Genomic DNA, 20193 nt, shown 5'->3' on the forward strand with positions numbered 1-20193 from the left:
ACCGCCCAATGATCAGGGAACCGCTCCAGCATTGCTGAAATCGAACCAAGTGATTGGATCGAAGTCCAATCACTTGGAACCAGGTACGGGGTCCGCCCCGAAGGGCGGGAAGCCCCTGGGGACTATAAAGTAAAGCCCCCAAGTTCAAATCGTCCTTCTTGACAGGGTCACTTAGCAACGCGAAGCAACCCCTGAGAGTGAACTGTCCAGCGGCCTCCAAATAAGTAAGTCTCAAGTCAACGCTCGCTACGAGATAGGCGCGCCTAGCTACCAGTCCATACCAGCTTTTGAATCCTGCAGACTCAGGACCTGAACGAAAGGCCATTTGTCCCCCTGATCTGGTGGGCCAGTTCCGAAGCTAAGTATAGGCCTGTTAGTTATAGAAATAGCCTAGAAAGTAGAGTTTATGCATGAGTAGTGATTTACTGTGTATAATAAATGTGCTTTGATTTGAATCTTACTAATTGGTGTATTGAGTTATTGATCATTACTTGAACTTGAACCTCGTGGCGGTATCATAAAGATACCTGGCGACTCTAGAGCAAAGGTTATAAAACAGAGCCAATTGAACCAACCAAAAGTTAGCAACAACAGTACTCTGGAATATGCTTGCCTATGTACAGATAGAAATGCAAACACATGTTTAATCGGCTTGAATCAGGAAAAGGCCTTTGGATGTACCTTCCTGAATGGGGTTGGAAAGTGTATCTGAAATTGGGGCCAGCTAGCCGACATAGGCATCAGTCGCACAGTTTCAATGCATAGGTGGGAATCAGACAGCTTTCCGATCAGATCTCTGCTTTATTGAAAGGTTTGCTGAGTCCATCAGGCAGGATGCTGGTATCATGTGTGCAGGAGGGTTTCCTGACACAGTTTGTTGACAGGCCAACAAGAGGCGAGGCCACATTGGATTTGGTTTTGGGTAATGAACCAGGCCAGGTGTTGGATTTGGAGGTAGGTGAGCACTTTGGGGACAGTGACCACAATTCGGTGACGTTTACGTTAAGGATGGAAAGGGATAAGTATACACCGCAGGGCAAGAGTTATAGCTGGGGGAAGGGCAATTATGATGCCATTAGACGTGATTTGGGGGGGATAAGGTGGAGAAGTAGGCTGCAAGTGTTGGACACACTGGATAAGTGGAGCTTGTTCAAGGATCAGCTACTGCGTGTTCTTGATAAGTATGTACCGGTCAGGCAGGGAGGAAGGTGCCGAGCGAGGGAACCGTGGTTTACCAAAGAAGTGGAATCTCTTGTTAAGAGGAAGAAGGAGGCCTATGTGAAGATGAGGTGTGAAGTTTCAGTTGGGGCGATGGATAGTTACAAGGTAGCGAGGAAGGATCTAAAGAGAGAGCTAAGACGAGCAAGGAGGGGACATGAGAAGTATTTGGCAGGAAGGATCAAGGAAAACCCAAAAGCTTTCTATAGGTAAGTCAGGAATAAGCGAATGACTAGGGAAAGAGTAGGACCAGTCAAGGACAGGGATGGGAAGTTGTGTGTAGAGTCTGAAGAGATAGGCGAGATACTAAATGAATATTTTTCGTCAGTATTCACTCAGGAAAAAGACAATGTTGTGGAGGAGAATGCTGAGCTCCAGGTAAATAGATTAGATGGCATTGAGGTACGTAGGGAAGAGGTGTTGGCAATTCTGGACAGGCTGAAAATAGATAAGTCCCCGGGACCTGATGGGATTTATCCTAGGATTCTCTGGGAGGCCAGGGAAGAGATTGCTGGACCATTGGCTTTGATTTTTATGTCATCATTGGCTACAGGAATAGTGCCAGAGGACTGGAGGATAGCAAATGTGGTCCCTTTGTTCAAAAAGGGGAGCAGAGACAACCCCGGCAACTATAGACCGGTGAGCCTCACGTCTGTAGTGGGTAAAGTCTTGGAGGGGATTATAAGAGACAAGATTTATAATCATCTAGATAGGAATAATATGATCAGGGATAGTCAGCATGGCTTTGTGAAGGGTAGGTCATGCCTCACAAACCTTATCGAGTTCTTTGAGAAGGTGACTGAACAGGTAGATGAGGGTAGAGCAGTTGATGCGGTGTATATGGATTTCAGCAAAGCGTTTGATAAGGTTCCCCACGGTAGGCTATTGCAGAAAATACGGAGGCTGGGGATTGAGGGTGATTTAGAGATGTGGATCAGAAATTGGCTAGCTAAAAGAAGACAGAGGGTGGTGGTTGATGGGAAATGTTCAGAATGGAGTTCAGTCACAAGTGGAGTACCACAAGGATCTGTTCTGGGGCCGTTGCTGTTTGTCATTTTTATCAATGACCTAGAGGAAGGCGCAGAAGGGTGGGTGAGTAAATTTGCAGACGATACTAAAGTCGATGGTGTTGTCGATAGTGTGGAAGGAAGTAGCAGGTTACAGAGGGATATAGATAAGCAGCAGAGCTGGGCTGAGAGGTGGCAAATGGAGTTTAATGTAGAGAAGTGTGAGGTGATTCACTTTGGAAGGAATAACAGGAATGTGGAATATTTGGCTAATGGAAAAGTTCTTGAAAGTGTGGATGAGCAGAGGGATCTAGGTGTCCATGTACATAGATCCCTGAAAGTTGCCACCCAGGTTGATAGGGTGGTGAAGAAGGCCTATGGAGTGTTGGCCTTTATTGGTAGAGGGATTGAGTTCCGGAGTCAGGAGGTCATGTTGCAGCTGTACAGAACTCTGGTACGGCCGCATTTGGAGTATTGCGTACAGTTCTGGTCACCGCATTATAGGAAGGATGTGGAGGCTTTGGAGCGGGTGCAGAGGAGATTTACCAGGATGTTGCCTGGTATGGAGGGAAAATCTTATGAGGAAAGGCTGATGGACTCGAGGTTGTTTTCGTTGGAGAGAAGAAGGTTAAGAGGAGACTTAATAGAGGCATACAAAATGATTAGGGGGTTGGATAGGGTGGACAGTGAGAGCCTTCTCCCGCGGATGGATATGGCTGGCACGAGGGGGACATAGCTTTAAACTGAGGGGCAATAGATATAGGACAGAGGTCAGAGGTAGGTTCTTTACGCAAAGAGTAGTGAGGCCGTGGAATGCCCTACCTGCTACAGTAGTGAACTCGCCAACATTGAGGGCATTTAAAAGTTTATTGGATAAACATATGGATGATAATGGTATAGTGTAGGTTAGATGGCTTTTGTTTCGGTGCAACATCGTGGGCCGAAGGGCCTGTACTGCGCTGTATTGTTCTATGTTCTATAAGAATATTCCAGGCAGCAAAGGCACTCATGTCAAGGCCTCCCTGTACATGGACAATGTCACTGTCTTCTGCTCGGATCCACTTGGTTCACAGACTGATGAGCATCCGTGACGAATTCGATCTGGCCTCAGGAGCCAAAGTAAATCACGGCAAGATTGAGGTCATATTCTTTAGAAATTGGGAAGGCCGGTCACCGTTGTCCTGTTTGTCACACTTGTGTTTGGCTGCATCAAGCTGGGCGTGGAACCTCAGTATGGAAACACCATGTGCCATAACATGCTGAGTTTATTTCTGTCCCTGACATTGCAAAGGATGAATCTGGACACTTTGCTGTAAAATTGTACACATGAGTGCTTGTCACCACAAGGCCTGCTAGAAAAAGATGGAAGATCCTGTCAAAATTATTTGGCACAAATGTCTCATTGCCAGAACTTTCAAACAAGCTGGTGGTGAGGAGACTATACCATGTCAGATTCTTCAGTGTCTCAAGGTGGTTGCAGTGGAAAAGAGACTATCACCCATCTCCTGGAACGAGCATTTGTAAATATAGCCTGAAGAGAGATGAAGTGTTTTTTGTTGAGGATTATCTCAAGTAGCTCTATAATGCTGGACTCTGTGCTCTGAGTATTCTCAGTGCTGCACACCGAGACAAACATCAACTTTTTCTGGAACGCCATCAACTCATTGGTTTTCGTCTGCAAGGAGCTGTCCATGAACAAATGTTGCAGACTGGAATATAGGCTGAGGGATGCAATGAAGGTGAATGAAACCCCCGTATAGACCCGCAAAGGAAATGTGGTATTAGCATAACTGTAAGAACTGCAAGGGTTAATGAATTGTCTAGAGTAGCCACTAGAGGGAGCTACAGTTACAACTATATAAGGCAGTGATGCTAAGCCTTGTGAGAGAGAGTGTGTAGGAGTTAGCTAGAGATATCAGAAGTACAGATGGTGTAAGTGAATGCATATCATAGTGTATATCAGTAGTGAGATTGGCTGTAGATGAGTGTAGTTTAAATGTTATTAATCAACTGTGTATTCTTTAGGGATACGTGTCAAATCCAAGTTAGTAGTGTTAATAAGTGTATAGCTTTGTTTAAGTTCAATCTATTTTGTGGTCTTTGTGAACACTATGCCAACCATCCTGAAATAAGCAACACAAAGAACACCACAGGAAAGACCACAATGGAGAGCCCTTCAGCCATTGTACAGCAAGGGACAGAAATCAGTGTAAAATACATTGATCTGAATGTTAAGGTTAATGATTTAGTGATTGCATTGGAAATATAATATATTAATAATTATATATAATTTATACAGTCTCCAATTGTGGCATTTAGATTGTACTTTTGCACATTTGAACAGTTTGTACTTTTGCACATTTTATTAATAAAGTATGTTTATGAAATAAGTTTAATCAGTTTAATATCTCTTAAATTATACCCTCTAAATTAAGTAGATTCTGTAACAGGGGCTTTCCCTGTCCCTTATACATCCAAATGGTAACACAGTGCCTCTGGGGATGGTCTAGTTTTAAATTCTTAAAACTAAAACCATTTTTTTGAGTCTGCATTATTGCTGAGAATGATGATTATGCAGCAACTTCTTTCTCGGGTAGTTTTTACCCTCTATGTTGGCTCACTACCACTCCCATTCTGCCTTTCTCCTCCTGCATTTTTGCTTGGAACCGAGAGATGGCAGTCTTGCATCATTTTACAGCAAGCAATATGCAACCTTACTCACTCACAGCACTGTGATGCAGTGTGGAGTGGACAGGGTGGAGTGCATAGGGATATCCTATTTTTCTCCAAACAATAGATGTCCAATCATGACTCTGCACTTCCCGGGATACTCGACAAGCAGGGAATGCTGCATTTGTACCTCTTGCCATTCCCTACAGCCATTGGAAATGCTGTTTGCTGGCGATTGCTTTTATTACTTCCCGTCTTTAAGAGCCCACTTGTTTTTGCATTTAGCCGATCCTCTGGAGTAGCGAATGTGGTTGACGTATTTCTCTAAACTATGAGGAAAGGACGGGTCTCTAAATTTTCTGGAGCATATTGGGAGTGAAAGCTCAGTGGGCAGTGACCTCAAACCAGACTTACGAAATGTGTTGAGAAAGTAGAAAGTGTGTGTATCGCACAAAGGCTCACGAGAGACGAATAGAGATGAAGTCGATGAGGCTTTATTAAGCGTGACTTGTTCCCCGCAGTTCAGTAGCAGACTGGCCTGCGGGGGAGAACTCCTGGTTCTTATACTCCGCCTTCAGGGCGGAGCTAGAGGTCAACAGCCAACCAGGACCCGGGATCTGTCAGCCAATGACATCACGGCTTCACAGTCCCACATGACCCCTAATGCATACTACCACATTCACCCCTTGTTAAAAATGAACCCGGCGGGGTGGTGCTTCGTATGGTGGTAAGGGTTTACAAGGCTGGCCCTGGGAGGAAAACCTTTGCATGTCATCACAGCATGTACAGAGGTTTTTTTTTGTTGTTTTGAACTATTTACAGTAAAAGAGGGAAAAAGGAAAACGTTCTCGTTACAGTCCACAATATAGTAGTATTACATCGATGCCACGAGTCGGTCGGGCGGTCTGGTCGTCCTCGTCGATCGCCCCGGCCCCGGTGGTGGTGCTTGTTCCCGTGTTGTCGTCTCCGGGAGCCTTACGGTTTCTGCTTCCGCTTCACTTCTGGTCGGACCTGGGAGGAGGACCGATCCCCCCAGGAAGGGGGCGCTCACGGGGTGCGCCGGTGGCAGGGAGGAGGTGATTGGTGTCGGGGGGGTGTGCGTGTTGCCGGCGGGCGCCAGATCTCGCAGGGAGACCGTGTCCTGTCGGCCGTCGGGGTACTCCACGTAAGCGTACTGCGGGTTCGCGTGGAGGAGGCGAACCCTCTCGACCAACGGGTCCGACTTGTGCGCCCGCACATGTTTTCGGAGCAGGATGGGTCCTGGGACCGCCAGCCAGGTCGGCAGCGACGCTCCAGAGGAGGACTTCCTGGGGAAGACAAGGAGGCACTCATGAGGCGCTTGGTTAGTGCTAGTACACAGTAGCGACCGGATGGAGTGGAGAGCGTCCGGGAGGACCTCCTGCCACCGTGAAACTGGGAGGTCCCTGGACCGTAGGGCCAGTAGGACGGTCTTCCAGACCGTGCCGTTCTCCCTCTCTACTTGCCCGTTCCCCCGGGGGTTGTAGCTGGTCGTCCTGCTCGAGGCTATACCGTTGCTGAGCAGGAACTGGCGCAGCTCGTCACTCATAAAGGAGGACCCCCTGTCGCTGTGGACGTATGCGGGGCAACCGAACAGTGTGAATATGGTGTTAAGGGCTTTAATGACTGTGGCCGCTGTCATGTCAGGGCAGGGGATGGCGAAGGGGAAACGGGAGTACTCGTCCACCATGTTCAGGAAGTAGATGTTGCGGTCGGTGGAGGGGAGGGGCCCTTTGAAATCCAGACTAAGGCGTTCAAAGGGACGGGAAGCCTTGATCAGGTGTGCACCATCCGGCCTGAAAAAATGCGGTTTGCACTCTGCGCAGATGTGGCAGTTCCTTGTGACTGTACGGACCTCCTCCACAGAGTAGGGGAGGTTGCGGGACTTTATAAAGTGGTAGAACCGAGTGACCCCTGGGTGGCAGAGGTCCTCGTGGAGGGTTTGGAGGCGGTTAATTTGTGCGTTGGCACATGTGCCGCGGGATAGGGCGTCGGACGGCTCGTTCAGCTTTCCGGGACGGTACATGATCTCATAGTTGAAGGTGGAGAGCTCGATCCTCCACCTTAAGATCTTGTCGTTCTTAATTTTGCCCCGCTGTGCATTATCGAACATGAAGGCTACCGACCGTTGGTCCGTGAGGAGAGTGAATCTCCTGCCGGCCAGGTAATGCCTCCAATGTCGCACAGCTTCCACTATGGCTTGGGCTTCCTTTTCCACTGAGGAGTGGCGGATTTCTGAAGCGTGGAGGGTTCGGGAGAAAAAGGCCACGGGCCTGCCCACTTGGTTAAGGGTGGCCGCTAGAGCTACATCGGAGGCGTCGCTCTCGACCTGGAAGGGGAGGGACTCGTCGATGGCGCGCATCGTGGCATTTGCGATATCCGCTTTGATGCGGCTGAAGGCCTGGCAAGCCTCTGTCGACAGAGGGAAGGTCGTGGTCTGTATTAGGGGGCGGGCCTTGTCTGCGTACTGGGGGACCCACTGGGCGTAATATGAAAAAAAACCCAGGCAGCGTTTTAGGGCTTTGGAGCAGTGGGGGAGGGGGAATTCCATGAGGGGGTGCATGCGTTCGGGGTTGGGGCCTATTATCCCATTGCGCACTACATATCCCAAGATGGCTAGCCGGTTTGTGCTAAACACGCACCTGTCCTCGTTGTATGTGAGGTTCAAGGCTTTAGCGGTCTGGAGGAATTTTTGGAGGTTGGCGTCGTGGTCCTGCTGATCGTGGCCGCAGATGGTTACGTTGTCGAGGTACGAGAACGTGGCCTGCAACCCGTGTTGATCAACCCTTCGGTCCATCTCTCGTTGGAAGACCGAGACCCCGTTTGTGACGCCAAATGGGACCCTTAGGAAGTGATATAATCGCCCGTCTGCCTCGAAGGCTGTGTACTTGCGGTCACTTGGGCGGATGGGGAGCTGATGGTAGGCGGACTTGAGGTCCACGGTGGAGAAGACCTTATATTGGGCAATCCGATTGACCATGTCGGATATGCGGGGGAGAGGGTACGCATCTAGTTGTGTGTACCTGTTGATGGTCTGGCTATAATCTATGACCATCCTTTGCTTCTCCCCTGTCTTTACTACTACCACCTGTGCTCTCCAGGGACTGTTGCTGGCCTGGATTATGCCTTCCTTCAGTAGCCGCTGGACTTCGGTCCGAATGAATGTCCGGTCCTGGGCGCTGTACCGTCTGCTCCTAGTGGCGACGGGTTTGCAATCCGGGGTGAGGTTTGCAAACAAGGATAGGGGCTCAACCTTGAGGGTTGCGAGGCCGCAGATAGTGAGTGGGGGTATTGGGCCGCCGAATTGAAATGTTAGGCTCTGCAGGTTGCACTGGAAATCTAATCCCAGTAATGTGGGCGCGCAGAGTTGGGGAAGGACGTAGAGCCTGTAGTTTTTAAACTCCCTCCCTTGCACCGTTAGGGTCACTATGCAGAAGCCTTTAATCTGTACGGAGTGGGATCCTGCAGCTAGGGAAATCTTTTGCGCACTGGGACGGATGGTCAAAAAACAGCGTATTACCGTGTCGGGGTGGATGAAGCTTTCCGTGCTCCCAGAGTCGACCAGGCATGGTGTCTCGTGCCCGTTTATCAGCACCGTTGTTGTCGTCGTCTGGAGCGTCCGGGGCCGTGCTTGGTCCAGCGTCATTGAGGCCAGACGTGATCGTAGTGCTTGAGCGTCTTCCTCGAACCCCGTGGAGCCGTCGACACTGGGGTCCGTTGTTGCCGTCCAAGATGGCGGCGGGGGTGAACAAAATGGCCACCCCCATGCATCGCACATGGCTGGGGGGTCACAAGATGGCGGCGGGGGTGGACAAAATGGCCGTCCCCATGCGTCGCACAGGTCTGGGGGATCCCAAGATGGCGGCGCCCCTCCTCCCCTCGTGGTGGCCGGGACCCAAAATGGCGGCGCCTGCGGGTCGCACATGGGGCGCTGGGGGGGTTGGGGAGCGTCAGAAACGCGCAGATCGCCTTGTTCTCCGGGGACAGCGGTAGTCGGGACCCAAACTGGTTGCGCCTGCGGGTCGTACATGGGGCGCTGGACAGCGGTGGCCGGGACCCAAACTGGTTGCACCTGCGGGTCGTACATGGGGCGCTGGGGGGGTTGGGGAGCGTTAGAAGAGCGCAGGAATCCTTGTTCGCCGGGGACAGCAGCGACCTCCCGGGACCGGCACACAGCCGCGAAATGGCCCTTTTTCCCGCAGCTCTTACAAATCGCTGCGCGGGCCGGGCAGCGCTGCCGGGGGTGTTTCGCCTGGCCGCAGAAATAGCAGCGGGCTCCCCCGGGACGACTTGGTGTCTGAACCGCGCAAGCCTGTGGGGTGGGGGGGGAGGGGGGGGGTTTGTCGCGATGGGGGTCCACGGAGCCCAAGGGGCTGCCGCGCGGTCGGGGCCGTAGGCGTGGGCGTTTCGCGCGGCCACATCTAGTGAGGCTGCAAGGGCCCGTGCCTCTGAGAGTCCTAGCGACTCTTTTTCTAAAAGTCTTTGACGAATTTGGGAAGAGTTCATACCAGCCACAAAAGCATCACGCATCAACATGTCCGTGTGTTCCATCGCGTTTACCGGCGGGCAGCTGCAGGCCCGTCCCAAAATTAGTAGCGCGGCGTAGAAATCATCTATCGATTCTCCGGGACTTTGCCGTCTCGTTGCGAGTTGGTAGCGTGAGTAGATCTGGTTCACTGGGCGAACATAGATGCTTTTTAGTGCTGCGAACGCCGTCTGGTAATCCTCTGCGTCTTCGATGAGGGGGAAAATTTCCGGGCTTACCCTCGAGTGCAGGACCTGTAGTTTCTGGTCTTCTGTGACCCGGCCGGGGGCCGTTCTGAGGTAGGCCTCAAAACAAGTCTGCCAGTGTTTGAAAACTGCTGCTGAGTTCACTGCGTTGGGGCTGATCCTCAGGCATTCCGGGATGATCCTGAGCTCCATAGTTCTTTTAAGCACGCTTAATAAATTGTAGCGCACAAAGACTCACGAGAGACGAATAGAGATGAAGTCGATGAGGCTTTATTAAGCATGACTTGTTCCCCGCAGTTCAGTAGCAGACTGGCCTGCGGGGGAGAACTCCTGGTTCTTATACTCCGCCTTCAGGGCGGAGCTAGAGGTCAACAGCCAACCTGGACCCGGGATCTGTCAGCCAATGACATCACGGCTTCACAGTCCCACATGACCCCTAATGCATACTACCACAGTGTGTTCGTAGCACAGTCACAGGCTGTGTGTTCCGGGTGAGAAAAGTCCACCAGACTAATATGGGCTCACCCGACTTGCACAAAGATAACTCGGGACACTGGTGTGCTGTCAAAAATTCATCTATGTCAAAGTTACATGTCTTAACCAAGACTCTGTCTCTATTTGTGTATTAGATGAATCTTCAACGACGAAAGAGAAAATGCTGGGAAATCTCAACAGGTCTGGCAGCATCTGTAGGAAGAGAAAAGAGCAAACGTTTCGATCCGATGACTCTTTGTCAAAGCTAACAGACAAAGTGGGAAATATTATACTGTGGAGTGAGAATGAAAGATGAATCATAGCCACAGAAATCCAGGAAAACCGGGTGCTAATGGCCACAGAAACCAAGGGGAGAGAGTCTAATGGCAGTCCCCAGAGAGAACAAAAGGTGTGAAAGGCCAAACAGCAGGGAAACGAACATCAGAGGGTGAACTGTAGATGTGGGGGGAGGGGAAGGGGGAAGCAAAGAGGAGAAACGGTAAGGAAAGGTGGATCAGATGGGGGGGGGGGGGGGGGGGGGGGGTTATATATATTAAGAAAGACAAGAAAGAAAGAAATGGTAAAAGGCAGTTAAAATGAAATGGGATGAAAACAAATGGGTCGAGGTGGGGTAGAGCTAATCATCTGAAGTTGTTAAATTCGATGTTGAGACCGGAAGGCTGTAGCGTGCCTAACCGGAAGATGAGATGTTGTTCCTCCAGTTTGGGTGAACTTCACTGGAACATTGCAGCAGCCAAGGACAGACACGTGGGCATGGGAGCAGGGTCTTTTGTTAAAATGGCAAGCAACCCGAAGGTCAGGGTGCTGAATGCACACAGACCGAAGATGCTCAGCAAAGCGATCACCCAGTCTACGTTTGGTCTCTCCGATATCGAGGAGACCACATTGGGGGCAGCGAATGCAGTAGACCAAATTGGAAGAGATGCAAGTGAAATGCTGCTTAACCTGGAATGAGTGTTTTGGGCCTGGGATGTTAAGCATGGAAGAGGTAAAAGGGCAGATGTTACACCTTCTGCGAATCTTCGCACTGGCCTCAGCAACTCATTTAATTTTGAATATATTTTAGATAATTAATAAAACAAGTGATTTTTCTTAACTTTGTTGAATACTCTCTAAACAGTTTATCAGGTAGTATTGTTTCAAACAACTTCCACTTTTGGTGGTTTGCACGATATTAAACATTTCTTGACAATTAAAAGGTGATGGCCTCAAGGTATTCTCTCCCACCACCTCCAGCTCTCAACAATGAGAATGCTGCAGAAAAGTAGAAGACCTTCGAAACAATGTGAGGAAAAGTATCCACTTTTGACATAATTGAAGTAGGAGGTGGAACATGTAGAAGCACTTCTCACAGTGATAAGGGAGAAGGGCAAGACGTCTACGAGGTTGGACTGGGCCAAAGCTGGAGACAGACAGGATGGTGCTGATAAGATAATTTCACTACTGCCAACCATGCAAGAACATTCCTCTTGCGAGATACAAAGGTCAACAGGTGAAAACAAGAAAATACTGATGTATAAAGCTCATATCCAATAGCTGAATAGAGAAAATTCAAAGGGGCAGTTAAAAGGAAATAAGAGACAGAGATAGACAATGAGAAGAGCTAACATGAAATGGAATCCAAATTAGACATATATGGGGTGGTGGCATGGTGGCACAGTGGTTAGCACTGCTGCCTCATAGCACCAGGGACTGGGTTCAATTCCGGCCTTGGGTAACTGTCTGTGTGGAGTTTACACATTCTCCCCATGTCTGCGTGGGTTTCCTTCAGGTGCTCCATTTCCTCCCACAGTCCAAAGATGTGTAGGTTAGGTAGATTGGCCATCCTAAATTGCCTCTTAGTGTCCAAAAGGTTAGGTGGGTTATGGGATTATTGGGATAGGGCGGACGATTGGACTTAGGTAGGGTGCTCTTTCAGAGGGTCGTTGTAGACTCGATGGGCCTTCTGCACTGTAGAGAGTCTATGATCTAAATAGTAAAAGAGCAGGAAAAGGATGGGTAGGCTCAATTACTGACCAAAACTGACATTTATGCATGAATACAAAGGAATGCAAAGATACAAAATGAGTACTTTGAATCTGTCTTTACCAAGGAAGATGCAGTCAGAGTCAATGAAAAAAGCCAGGTAGTTGAGGCACTGGATGGTTGTAAAGTTGATGAAGAGAAGGTATTTGAAAGGTTGACGGTACTTAAAGTTGATAAGTCACGAGGACCAGATGTGCTGTGACTGGGGGTAGGGAGGGAACTACAGGAAGAAATTACAGAGGCACTGACCATCGTCTTCCAAACCTCCTTAGACAGGGATGGTGCCAGAAGATCCTAGAATTGCAGATGTGACACCCTTTTTCAAAAAGGGTTGTAGGGATAATCCCAGCAATTACAGGCCAGTCAGTTTAATCTCTGTGTGGGAAAGCTTCCAGAAATGATAATCTGAAACAAAATTAACAGTCATCTCGAAAACGTAGATTAATTAAGGAAAGCCTGCACAAATTTTAAGGCAAATCATATTGAACCAACTTTTTTTTTTAAAATGAGGTCATAAATGGTTGACGTGGATAATGAGTTTGATGTGCTGTACATGACTTCCAGAAGACAGTTGATCAAGTGCCACATAATAGAGTTTCCAGAACTTTCCCCATGGCATACACAGTTATGTATCAGAGTAACACCATTGGCTGGTGTAATGTCATGTGTTCGCAATGACATCATCAGAGTATCTTGCGGGCTTTTGTGGAGCTCACCTTTGTACCTTGTTTCAGCAGCATCTTGGAAATAAACCCCTTGCGCCATGTTATACAAATTCAACATGTTGCACCTCTGATTGTTTCTCTTTATGGCTACAACAAAGAACATAACAAAAGAGAAACTGGAGACTAGATCTGGGCAGTAACAAAAATTCAGAGAAAAACAACTTTTGACGATGATTGTGTGAGCTAGAAGAAGGAACCATTGATGGAGGTCCAGACCCATATACCATTGGGAGTGAGGTCGGGAGAAATATCAGTGACGTCCAAGGTGAAATCACCATTGTGACAAGTAAAACCAACTCAAGTATTTCGGCACCGTACAATTTGTAGCCGGGTGTTGGCAAGTCATCCGGTCGATCACGACAGCTGCTAGTGCAAGTAAAAGGGCTTTTTATAAAAACCTATCTGACACCTGCAAGTTACTGGGGGCTTATTTCAAACAGAGGATTGAAGTTTTCAGTACACTTACCATTGTATTGGGTAGGGCTGCAGAGACCATGCACGAGGCACTGAAATGAGCCACGGGTACACAAATCTATGGGGCTGCTGCCTCTACAACCCACTGCCCGGGGAGAGCGAGGCACAGAAACCGCTAGTCTGCTTGTGCGCTGTGAGTTTGTCTGCTTTAAACAGAGAGAAAATGAACAGCAGGGGAGACGGGCTGAAGGCTGAGCAGCACACATCAGGGAGCTGCAATCCAAAAATGGCGGGAAGAAAAAGCGCCATGGACCCATTTGATAAGGAGGAGGAGACATGGAGCTCTTAATAGGAAAGGTTCCAGTTGTTCCCTGAAACCAATCAGACACCAGTGGAGCTGCATACTGCGCCCTTCCTCAGCTCAGATGGGAGGAAAACATTCTTATTACTACAGAATTGAATACACCCAGCTAAACCTGGAAACAAATCATATGATGAGTTAATGACTGTTTTGCAAGAACATTTCTCTTCCCGTCCACTATTAATCGTTGAGAGATTCCGTTTTCATCATTGTGCACAGGAGGAAGGGGAAACATTTCACAATTTGTTTCATCACTGCGAAATCTAGCAAAGTACTGCAAATTTGATACACTTCCCGACCGATTAGTTTGTGGCCTGAGGAATGAAGTCATCCAAAGGAATTGATGAACTGAAGGTTCATTAACCCTAAAATCTGCTATAGCAATCACAACATCTCTTGAACTTGCTGCAAGAGAAGCTTTGCTGATTAGAGTTCAAGCTAAAGTCCATAAGGTGGAGTCTGGGAGAAGCAGGTCCACCAAGAACCTACCAAGTGGGACTTGGGACATATGGCTGGAGATTGTTGGAGCAAGGAGAACAAATGTAGAAATTGTGGTAAAGTTGGTCACATTGACAAGACATGTTAGTCACCCCAACTTTCATCGGCACAATAGATGTTTACCAAGAAAAATACTGCAAAATCTACACGGCAAGTTTACCAGTTAAGGGATCCAACTGAAGACTCATCGAGTACCAAAGTATCAAGCCAGCTTAAAGACTTTAGGCTTGGCGTCCTAGCAGTACAAGGAGACCAGCACCAATTTAGGGTCTATCCAAAATTAAATGGGAATACTATTAAGATGGAAGTGAATACGGACACTGCAGTATCACATAGCTGAATCGATATACCGTCAGAAATTGAAGTTTCAGCCATTGGAACCATCTGATGTGGTCTGGAGGATATATACCGAGGAAGTCGTGCTGCTGATGGGCTTCACCAACGTGATTGTGGAAGTTGACTAGCAAAGAAATGGAATTGCCTCTTCACATTGTTCAAGAAAACCTTCCAGCTTTGTTTGGGAGATCTTGGTTAAGGAACATTAAGCTAAACTGGGACTTTGTGAACCAACTTGGTGATTCGGATCTTCAACCACTTCTGAGTGTGCAAAGGTATTCGAGGAGTCACTTGGATCCATGACTGGGGTCGAAGTGAAACTCAAGATAAAGACAGACAGCATGCCTTAGTGTTTGAAAGCACGTACCCTAGCCTGTACTATTCGACCTAAAGTGGAGAAAGAGATTGAGAGGTTACGAAAGACAAAATCGTGAAACCTGCATGTCGACTGCTGAGGGAAAGAGAGGGATACAGAAGGTGTCCAACATCGCCATAGTTTGCTGACAGTTGTGCCGCTGGCCAGGGGGAGTAGTGGGGAGTGGCCAGGAGGTGGGCTTTGGGGTCGGGGTGGACGGACAAAGAGCATCATTGCCGCAGCCGGCAAGGCAGCCATACAGCTGAGCACACTGCTAGCAGCCCACTATGAACCTGGTGCCACAGGTGGTATAGGTGTTCCCCCCCAGGGCACCCCCCTGGGTGCCCTCTGGCCCCTGCTGTTTGGGCATCCTCTAACCCATCAGCTGTTTGGGCACGCCCCAGCACAGCCAGTGCCATGTTGTTGGCTGGGATGAGTATGTGTGGAGATTGCAATGTGTATGTGCGGTTGCAGCTTGTCAGCCTCTCAAGTGTCGATCACGGACCTGGCTAATCCTGCACCATTTTTCATTGGAATCGATTGCGTTCGACGCGGCACCAGTGCTGGCCCCTCAACAATAGCGGAATCGATCCAGGTGCGGCGCCGGTTTTTCTGTCGTAAAAGTCCACGGATTCCCCGTTGGCGTCAACACTTAAGACTCAGACACGGAAAATCTCGCCCATGATTTTTTATGCACCTGTGTCCATCCAAGCCATTGCTGGAGTTATTTGCAAGATCACATTGTTTGCATAAGAGAGGTCATTCAAAGAGGAGCAGCCTCATCTCAATTTCTCTTGACAGAGAGAAACAAGTTGAGCAAGCACAAAGGGTTGCAAGCATTGCAGCTTCCCCATGAGGCAGGATGCTATTAACTGTACAGGCATTGATTTGTATGTGTTTCGTGTCAATTCTGCCATCTACAAGAACCAGAGGATTCTACTTTCTTAATGAGCAGCTAGTGTGTGGCCATAGGCAGCACATCATGTAGATCAATGCCAGATAACCTGGCAGCCATCACAATGCATTCATTCTGTACCAGCTATATTTCAACCTGCAGGCTTGGGCTGATAAGTGGCAAATGACATTTGTGCCACAGCAATGCCAAACAATGGACATCTCCAACAAGAGAAAATCGAACAATTTCCCCTTGAGATTTAACAACATTACCATTACTGAATCCCCCACTATCAACTTCCTGGGGGTTACCATTGACCAGAAACTGAACTGAACCAGCCATATAAATACTGTGGCTACAAGAGCAGGTCAGAGGCTGGGAATTCTGAGGTGAATAACTCACCCCCTGACCTACCACCCCCACCCCTCCCCAAGTCTGTCCATAAGGCACATGTCAAGAGTGTGATGGTATACCTGCATTTGCCTGTATGAGTGCAACTCCAATAACACTCAAGAAGATTGACCCCATCCAAGACAAAGCACCGGCCACTTGATTGACACCCCATCCACCAACCTAAACATTCACTCCCTCCACCATTGACACACAGTGGCAGCAGTGTGTATCGTCTACAAGTTGCACTGTAATAGCTCACCCAGGCTCCTTCGAGAGCAGCTTCCAAACATGCTAGCACTAGCAGCTAGAAGGACAAGGGCAGCAGATACCTGGGAACATCACCACCTGCAAGTTTCCTCCAAGTCACTCACCATCCTTACTTGGAACTATATTTGCTAGTTCGTTGGCTGTTCAGAATCACAGAAAATACACAGTGAAGAAGAGACCCTTCAGCCCATACAGTCTGTACCAACACATGACAAACACCTGACCTGCCTGCGTAATCCCATTTGCCAGCATTTGGCGCATGGCCTTGGATATTATGACGTACCATGTGCCTGTTGCTGGATTGAAACCCAGAACCCACTCCCTAACAGCACTGTGGACATACCTGCACCTCAGGGACTGCAGCGGGTTAAACAGGCAAACATATGGGAAAAAAAAACCCTCAAAGTTTGACACAAGCGAAGCGACAGCAAAAATTAAAAAAGAGTAATAAAGCAGCATAATAACATTCAACATACATGATTAAAGTTCACATATTACACTCTCAAATGGTCAGTGTCCCAGGTGAAGACAAAGAAAATACTTAAAAGACACGCTGAAGCTCTCATGGAAGCTCTGCAGCATCGACATTAATGACTGGGAGGAGATTGCCTCCATCTTTCACAATGGCGATAATTTGTCTATCGGCTGCCACACGTTTCAACCCACACCCTTAATGCTGAGGCAGAGTGGCGACAGAAAAGGAGGGAGAGGGAAGTTCATCCTGCACTCTGGATCTCACTATCTCCCAGGACACCTTGCCTATGTGTCAACATGGACTGGCATCTGGGTCATGTTAATTTTCAAGAGTTTTGTAATATATTTGTTCATGGGATGTAGGCCTCGCTGGCAAGGCCAGAATTTGTTGCCCATCCCTGATTGCCTGGGGAAGGAGGTGGAGTTAAAATGGGGTCACAGTGGAAAATAGTTTGTGAAGCACTGCTATATTCCTTCATTTGCATGTTTATAATCTAGGCCGTGTTACGTTGTTAGTACGGACATTATCCTGTATTACTTGCACTAACTGCTTTAAATCAATTAACCTGTTCAGTCACATCCCTGATTCGACATTATCCCGAAATCAAGGCGCAACCACCAATTATCAACATGGAAGACTTCCGGTGGTGGCTATGAAGGAGTAAGTCGCACATTTGGTGGCTCCCGCTCGGGTCGGACTTTTGGACCTTTCCCCCCGATTTTCTACCGGACTTGAACTGTAAAACTGAAGACAGAGGTAATTGTGAACTGAATTCCCACATCGGTGCATGGAGAGAAGGACTAGAAGTGCTCGTAAAGGCAGAAACAGAAAGACAGAGAAGGCTTGGGCAGAAGCTGCAGCGGGAGGCAGCATGGCGGAGGACCGGACCTCTGGCTTGTCGACCCAGCGGTCAACAGAGCAGTTGATGCAAGTTATTCAGGAAGCCTTCGCTAAGCAGAAATGGGACTGCTTGGACCAGATAAAAAAGTTGATTGAGCGGCTGGAGCTTAGATTGGACGCATAAGATTGGGCGATCCAGAAGGTGGAGAAGGCACTAGCTGAGCAGGAGGAACATCAGACTGTGGTGGAGCTGGAGGTGGGGATGCTGAGAGACCAGCAGAAGAAGCTCCTGGAGAAGGTGGAGGACCGAGAGAATAGGTCCCGCCGGCAGAACTTGAGAATCGTTGGGCTCCAAGAGGGGTCCGAAGGAGCGGACACTGGGGCATACACTGCAGATGAGAAGCTGCTGGGGGATGGGGCATTCTCCCGACCCTTGGAGGAGGACAGGGCTCACAAAGCACTCGCGAGTGAGACCCCCCCCCCCGAGGGCAATGGTGGTGAGATTCCACAGGTACTTGGATAAGGAGCGCATTCTACAGTGGGCCAAGCAGATACGGAGCTGTAAGTGGGCCAACAGTATCCTGCGGGTCTACCAAGACCTGAGTGTGGAGGTGGCCAGGAGAAGAGCAGGCTTCAACCAGATTAGGTTGGTCCTTTTAAGAAAAAGGTGAAGTTCGGACTGTTGTATCCGACCCGTCTCTGGGTCATGTGCGAGGAACAGCACTTTTATTTCGAGTCGCCTGAGGACACGCTGGACTTCGTGAAAAGGAAAGGACTGATAGTGGACTGAGAACATTTGAATTTTGCTGCAACGTTCGTGTTTTTTTTTCTTTTTGTTTCTCTGTTCTTTAAAAAACTTTTCTCATTTTTCGTTTTGTGGAAGCTGTTTGTAATGCCTTCTGTATTGATTTGGGACCAGTGGCAGAGCTGACTGAGTTAAGTTTTTCATTTGCACTGTTGGGAGGATGGAGGTGTGCTTGTTTAGATGTTGATGTTTTTCTGTCGGGCAATTGTGTAGGGATTGTTTGATGTTGGAGTATGTTTGTATGAGCGGGGGGGGGGGGGGGGGGGGGGGGGGGGTGGCGGGCAGGGGGGGAACAATAGGTGGGAGACTGTCCGGTGCCAGGGATGGGGGCCACCAAGCTAGCTGGGCGGGCTAGCTCACGGAAGTGCAGTGGGGGTTGTGCCTATGTTCGGTTTATCAAAGGGGTTGGGTTACAGATTGTTGTTACTGGGGGGGGAGGAGGGGGGAGGGGAATGTTCTGCTGATGATGGAGGGACTTGGGTCAAGGGACAGAGAGAAGGTTGGGGGCGGAGGCTGCCTGGTTCGGGACAGTGGAGGCGCGGAGCATGGGCTGGAGGCGGGCCCAAAAAAGGGGATGGCTGATCGCCAAAGGGGGGGCAATGAGCCCCCCCAACTAGGCTGATCACCTGGAATGTTTGAGGGTTCAATGGGCCGGTCAAGAGGGCATGTGTGTTCGTGCATCTTAGGGGACTGAAGGTGGACGTGGTAATGTTGCAGGAGATGTACCGTAGAGTAACTGACCAGATTAGATTGAGGAAAGGCTGGGTCAGTCAGGTCTTACACTCAGGACTGGATTCGAAGACTAGAGGGGTCGCATCACGATCCTGATCAATAAGCGGGTGGTGTTTGAGGCGGGTAGAATAGTTTCAGATGTGGGAGTCGGTACATTATGGCCAGTGGGAAACTGGAGGGGGTGCAGGTGGTATTAATAAATGTGTATGCGCCAAATTGGGATGATGTGGAGTTTATAAAGAGGATGCTGGGGAAGATACCGGACCTGGATTTGCACAGGTTGGTCATGGGAGGGGACTTTAACACAGTTATTGACCCTGGTTTAGACCGGTCAAGCTCGGAAACGGGCAGGGAACTAAATGGGTTCATGGAGCAGATGGAAGGGGGCGGGGGTGGGGGTGGATCCATGGATATTTGGGCAGCCGAGGGTGAAGCAGTTCTCCTTCTACTCACACGTGCATAAAGTGTACTCCCGGATTGATTTCTTTATTTTGAGTAGGGTCTTACTGGCAGGGGTGGTGGACACGGGGTATTCGGCGATCACAATCTCAGACCATTCTCTGCACTGGGTTGACCTGCAGGTTAGTAAAAACAGTAACCAGCGCCTGCACTGGAGGTTAGATGTGGGACTTTTGGCTGACGAAGGGGTGTGCGAGCGGCTGAGGAAATGTATTCAGAATTAGCTGCAGGTCAACGACACGGGGGAAAGTTCAGCAGCGATGGTCTGGGAAGCATTGAAGGCGGTGGTTAGAGGGGAGCTGATCTCGATGTGGGCCCATAAGGAGAAGGTGGACAGGGCAGAGACGGACCGACTGGTTAAGGAGATGCTACAGATCGACAGGACGTATGCGGAAACCCCAGAGGCAGGCTTTTAAGGGAATGGCGGAGGCTACAGGCGGAGATCGGCTTGTTAACCACAGGGAGGGCGGTGGA

General features: G+C 49.1%; 1 protein-coding gene across 1 annotated transcript in view; it reads right to left on the reverse strand.

Moving 5' to 3' along the window:
- Positions 1–12516: 12516 nt before the first annotated feature.
- Positions 12517–20193, reverse strand: part of LOC140421095 (synaptojanin-2-like) — a 287869-nt gene continuing 280192 nt past the window's right edge. The window contains 2 exon segments of the mRNA XM_072505504.1: positions 12517–12569; positions 12881–13018. Coding sequence (XP_072361605.1) covers positions 12517–12569; positions 12881–13018 — 191 coding nt within the window.

Source organism: Scyliorhinus torazame, chromosome 1 (genome assembly GCF_047496885.1).
Source record: "Scyliorhinus torazame isolate Kashiwa2021f chromosome 1, sScyTor2.1, whole genome shotgun sequence".
Lineage (NCBI taxonomy): Eukaryota > Metazoa > Chordata > Chondrichthyes > Carcharhiniformes > Scyliorhinidae > Scyliorhinus > Scyliorhinus torazame.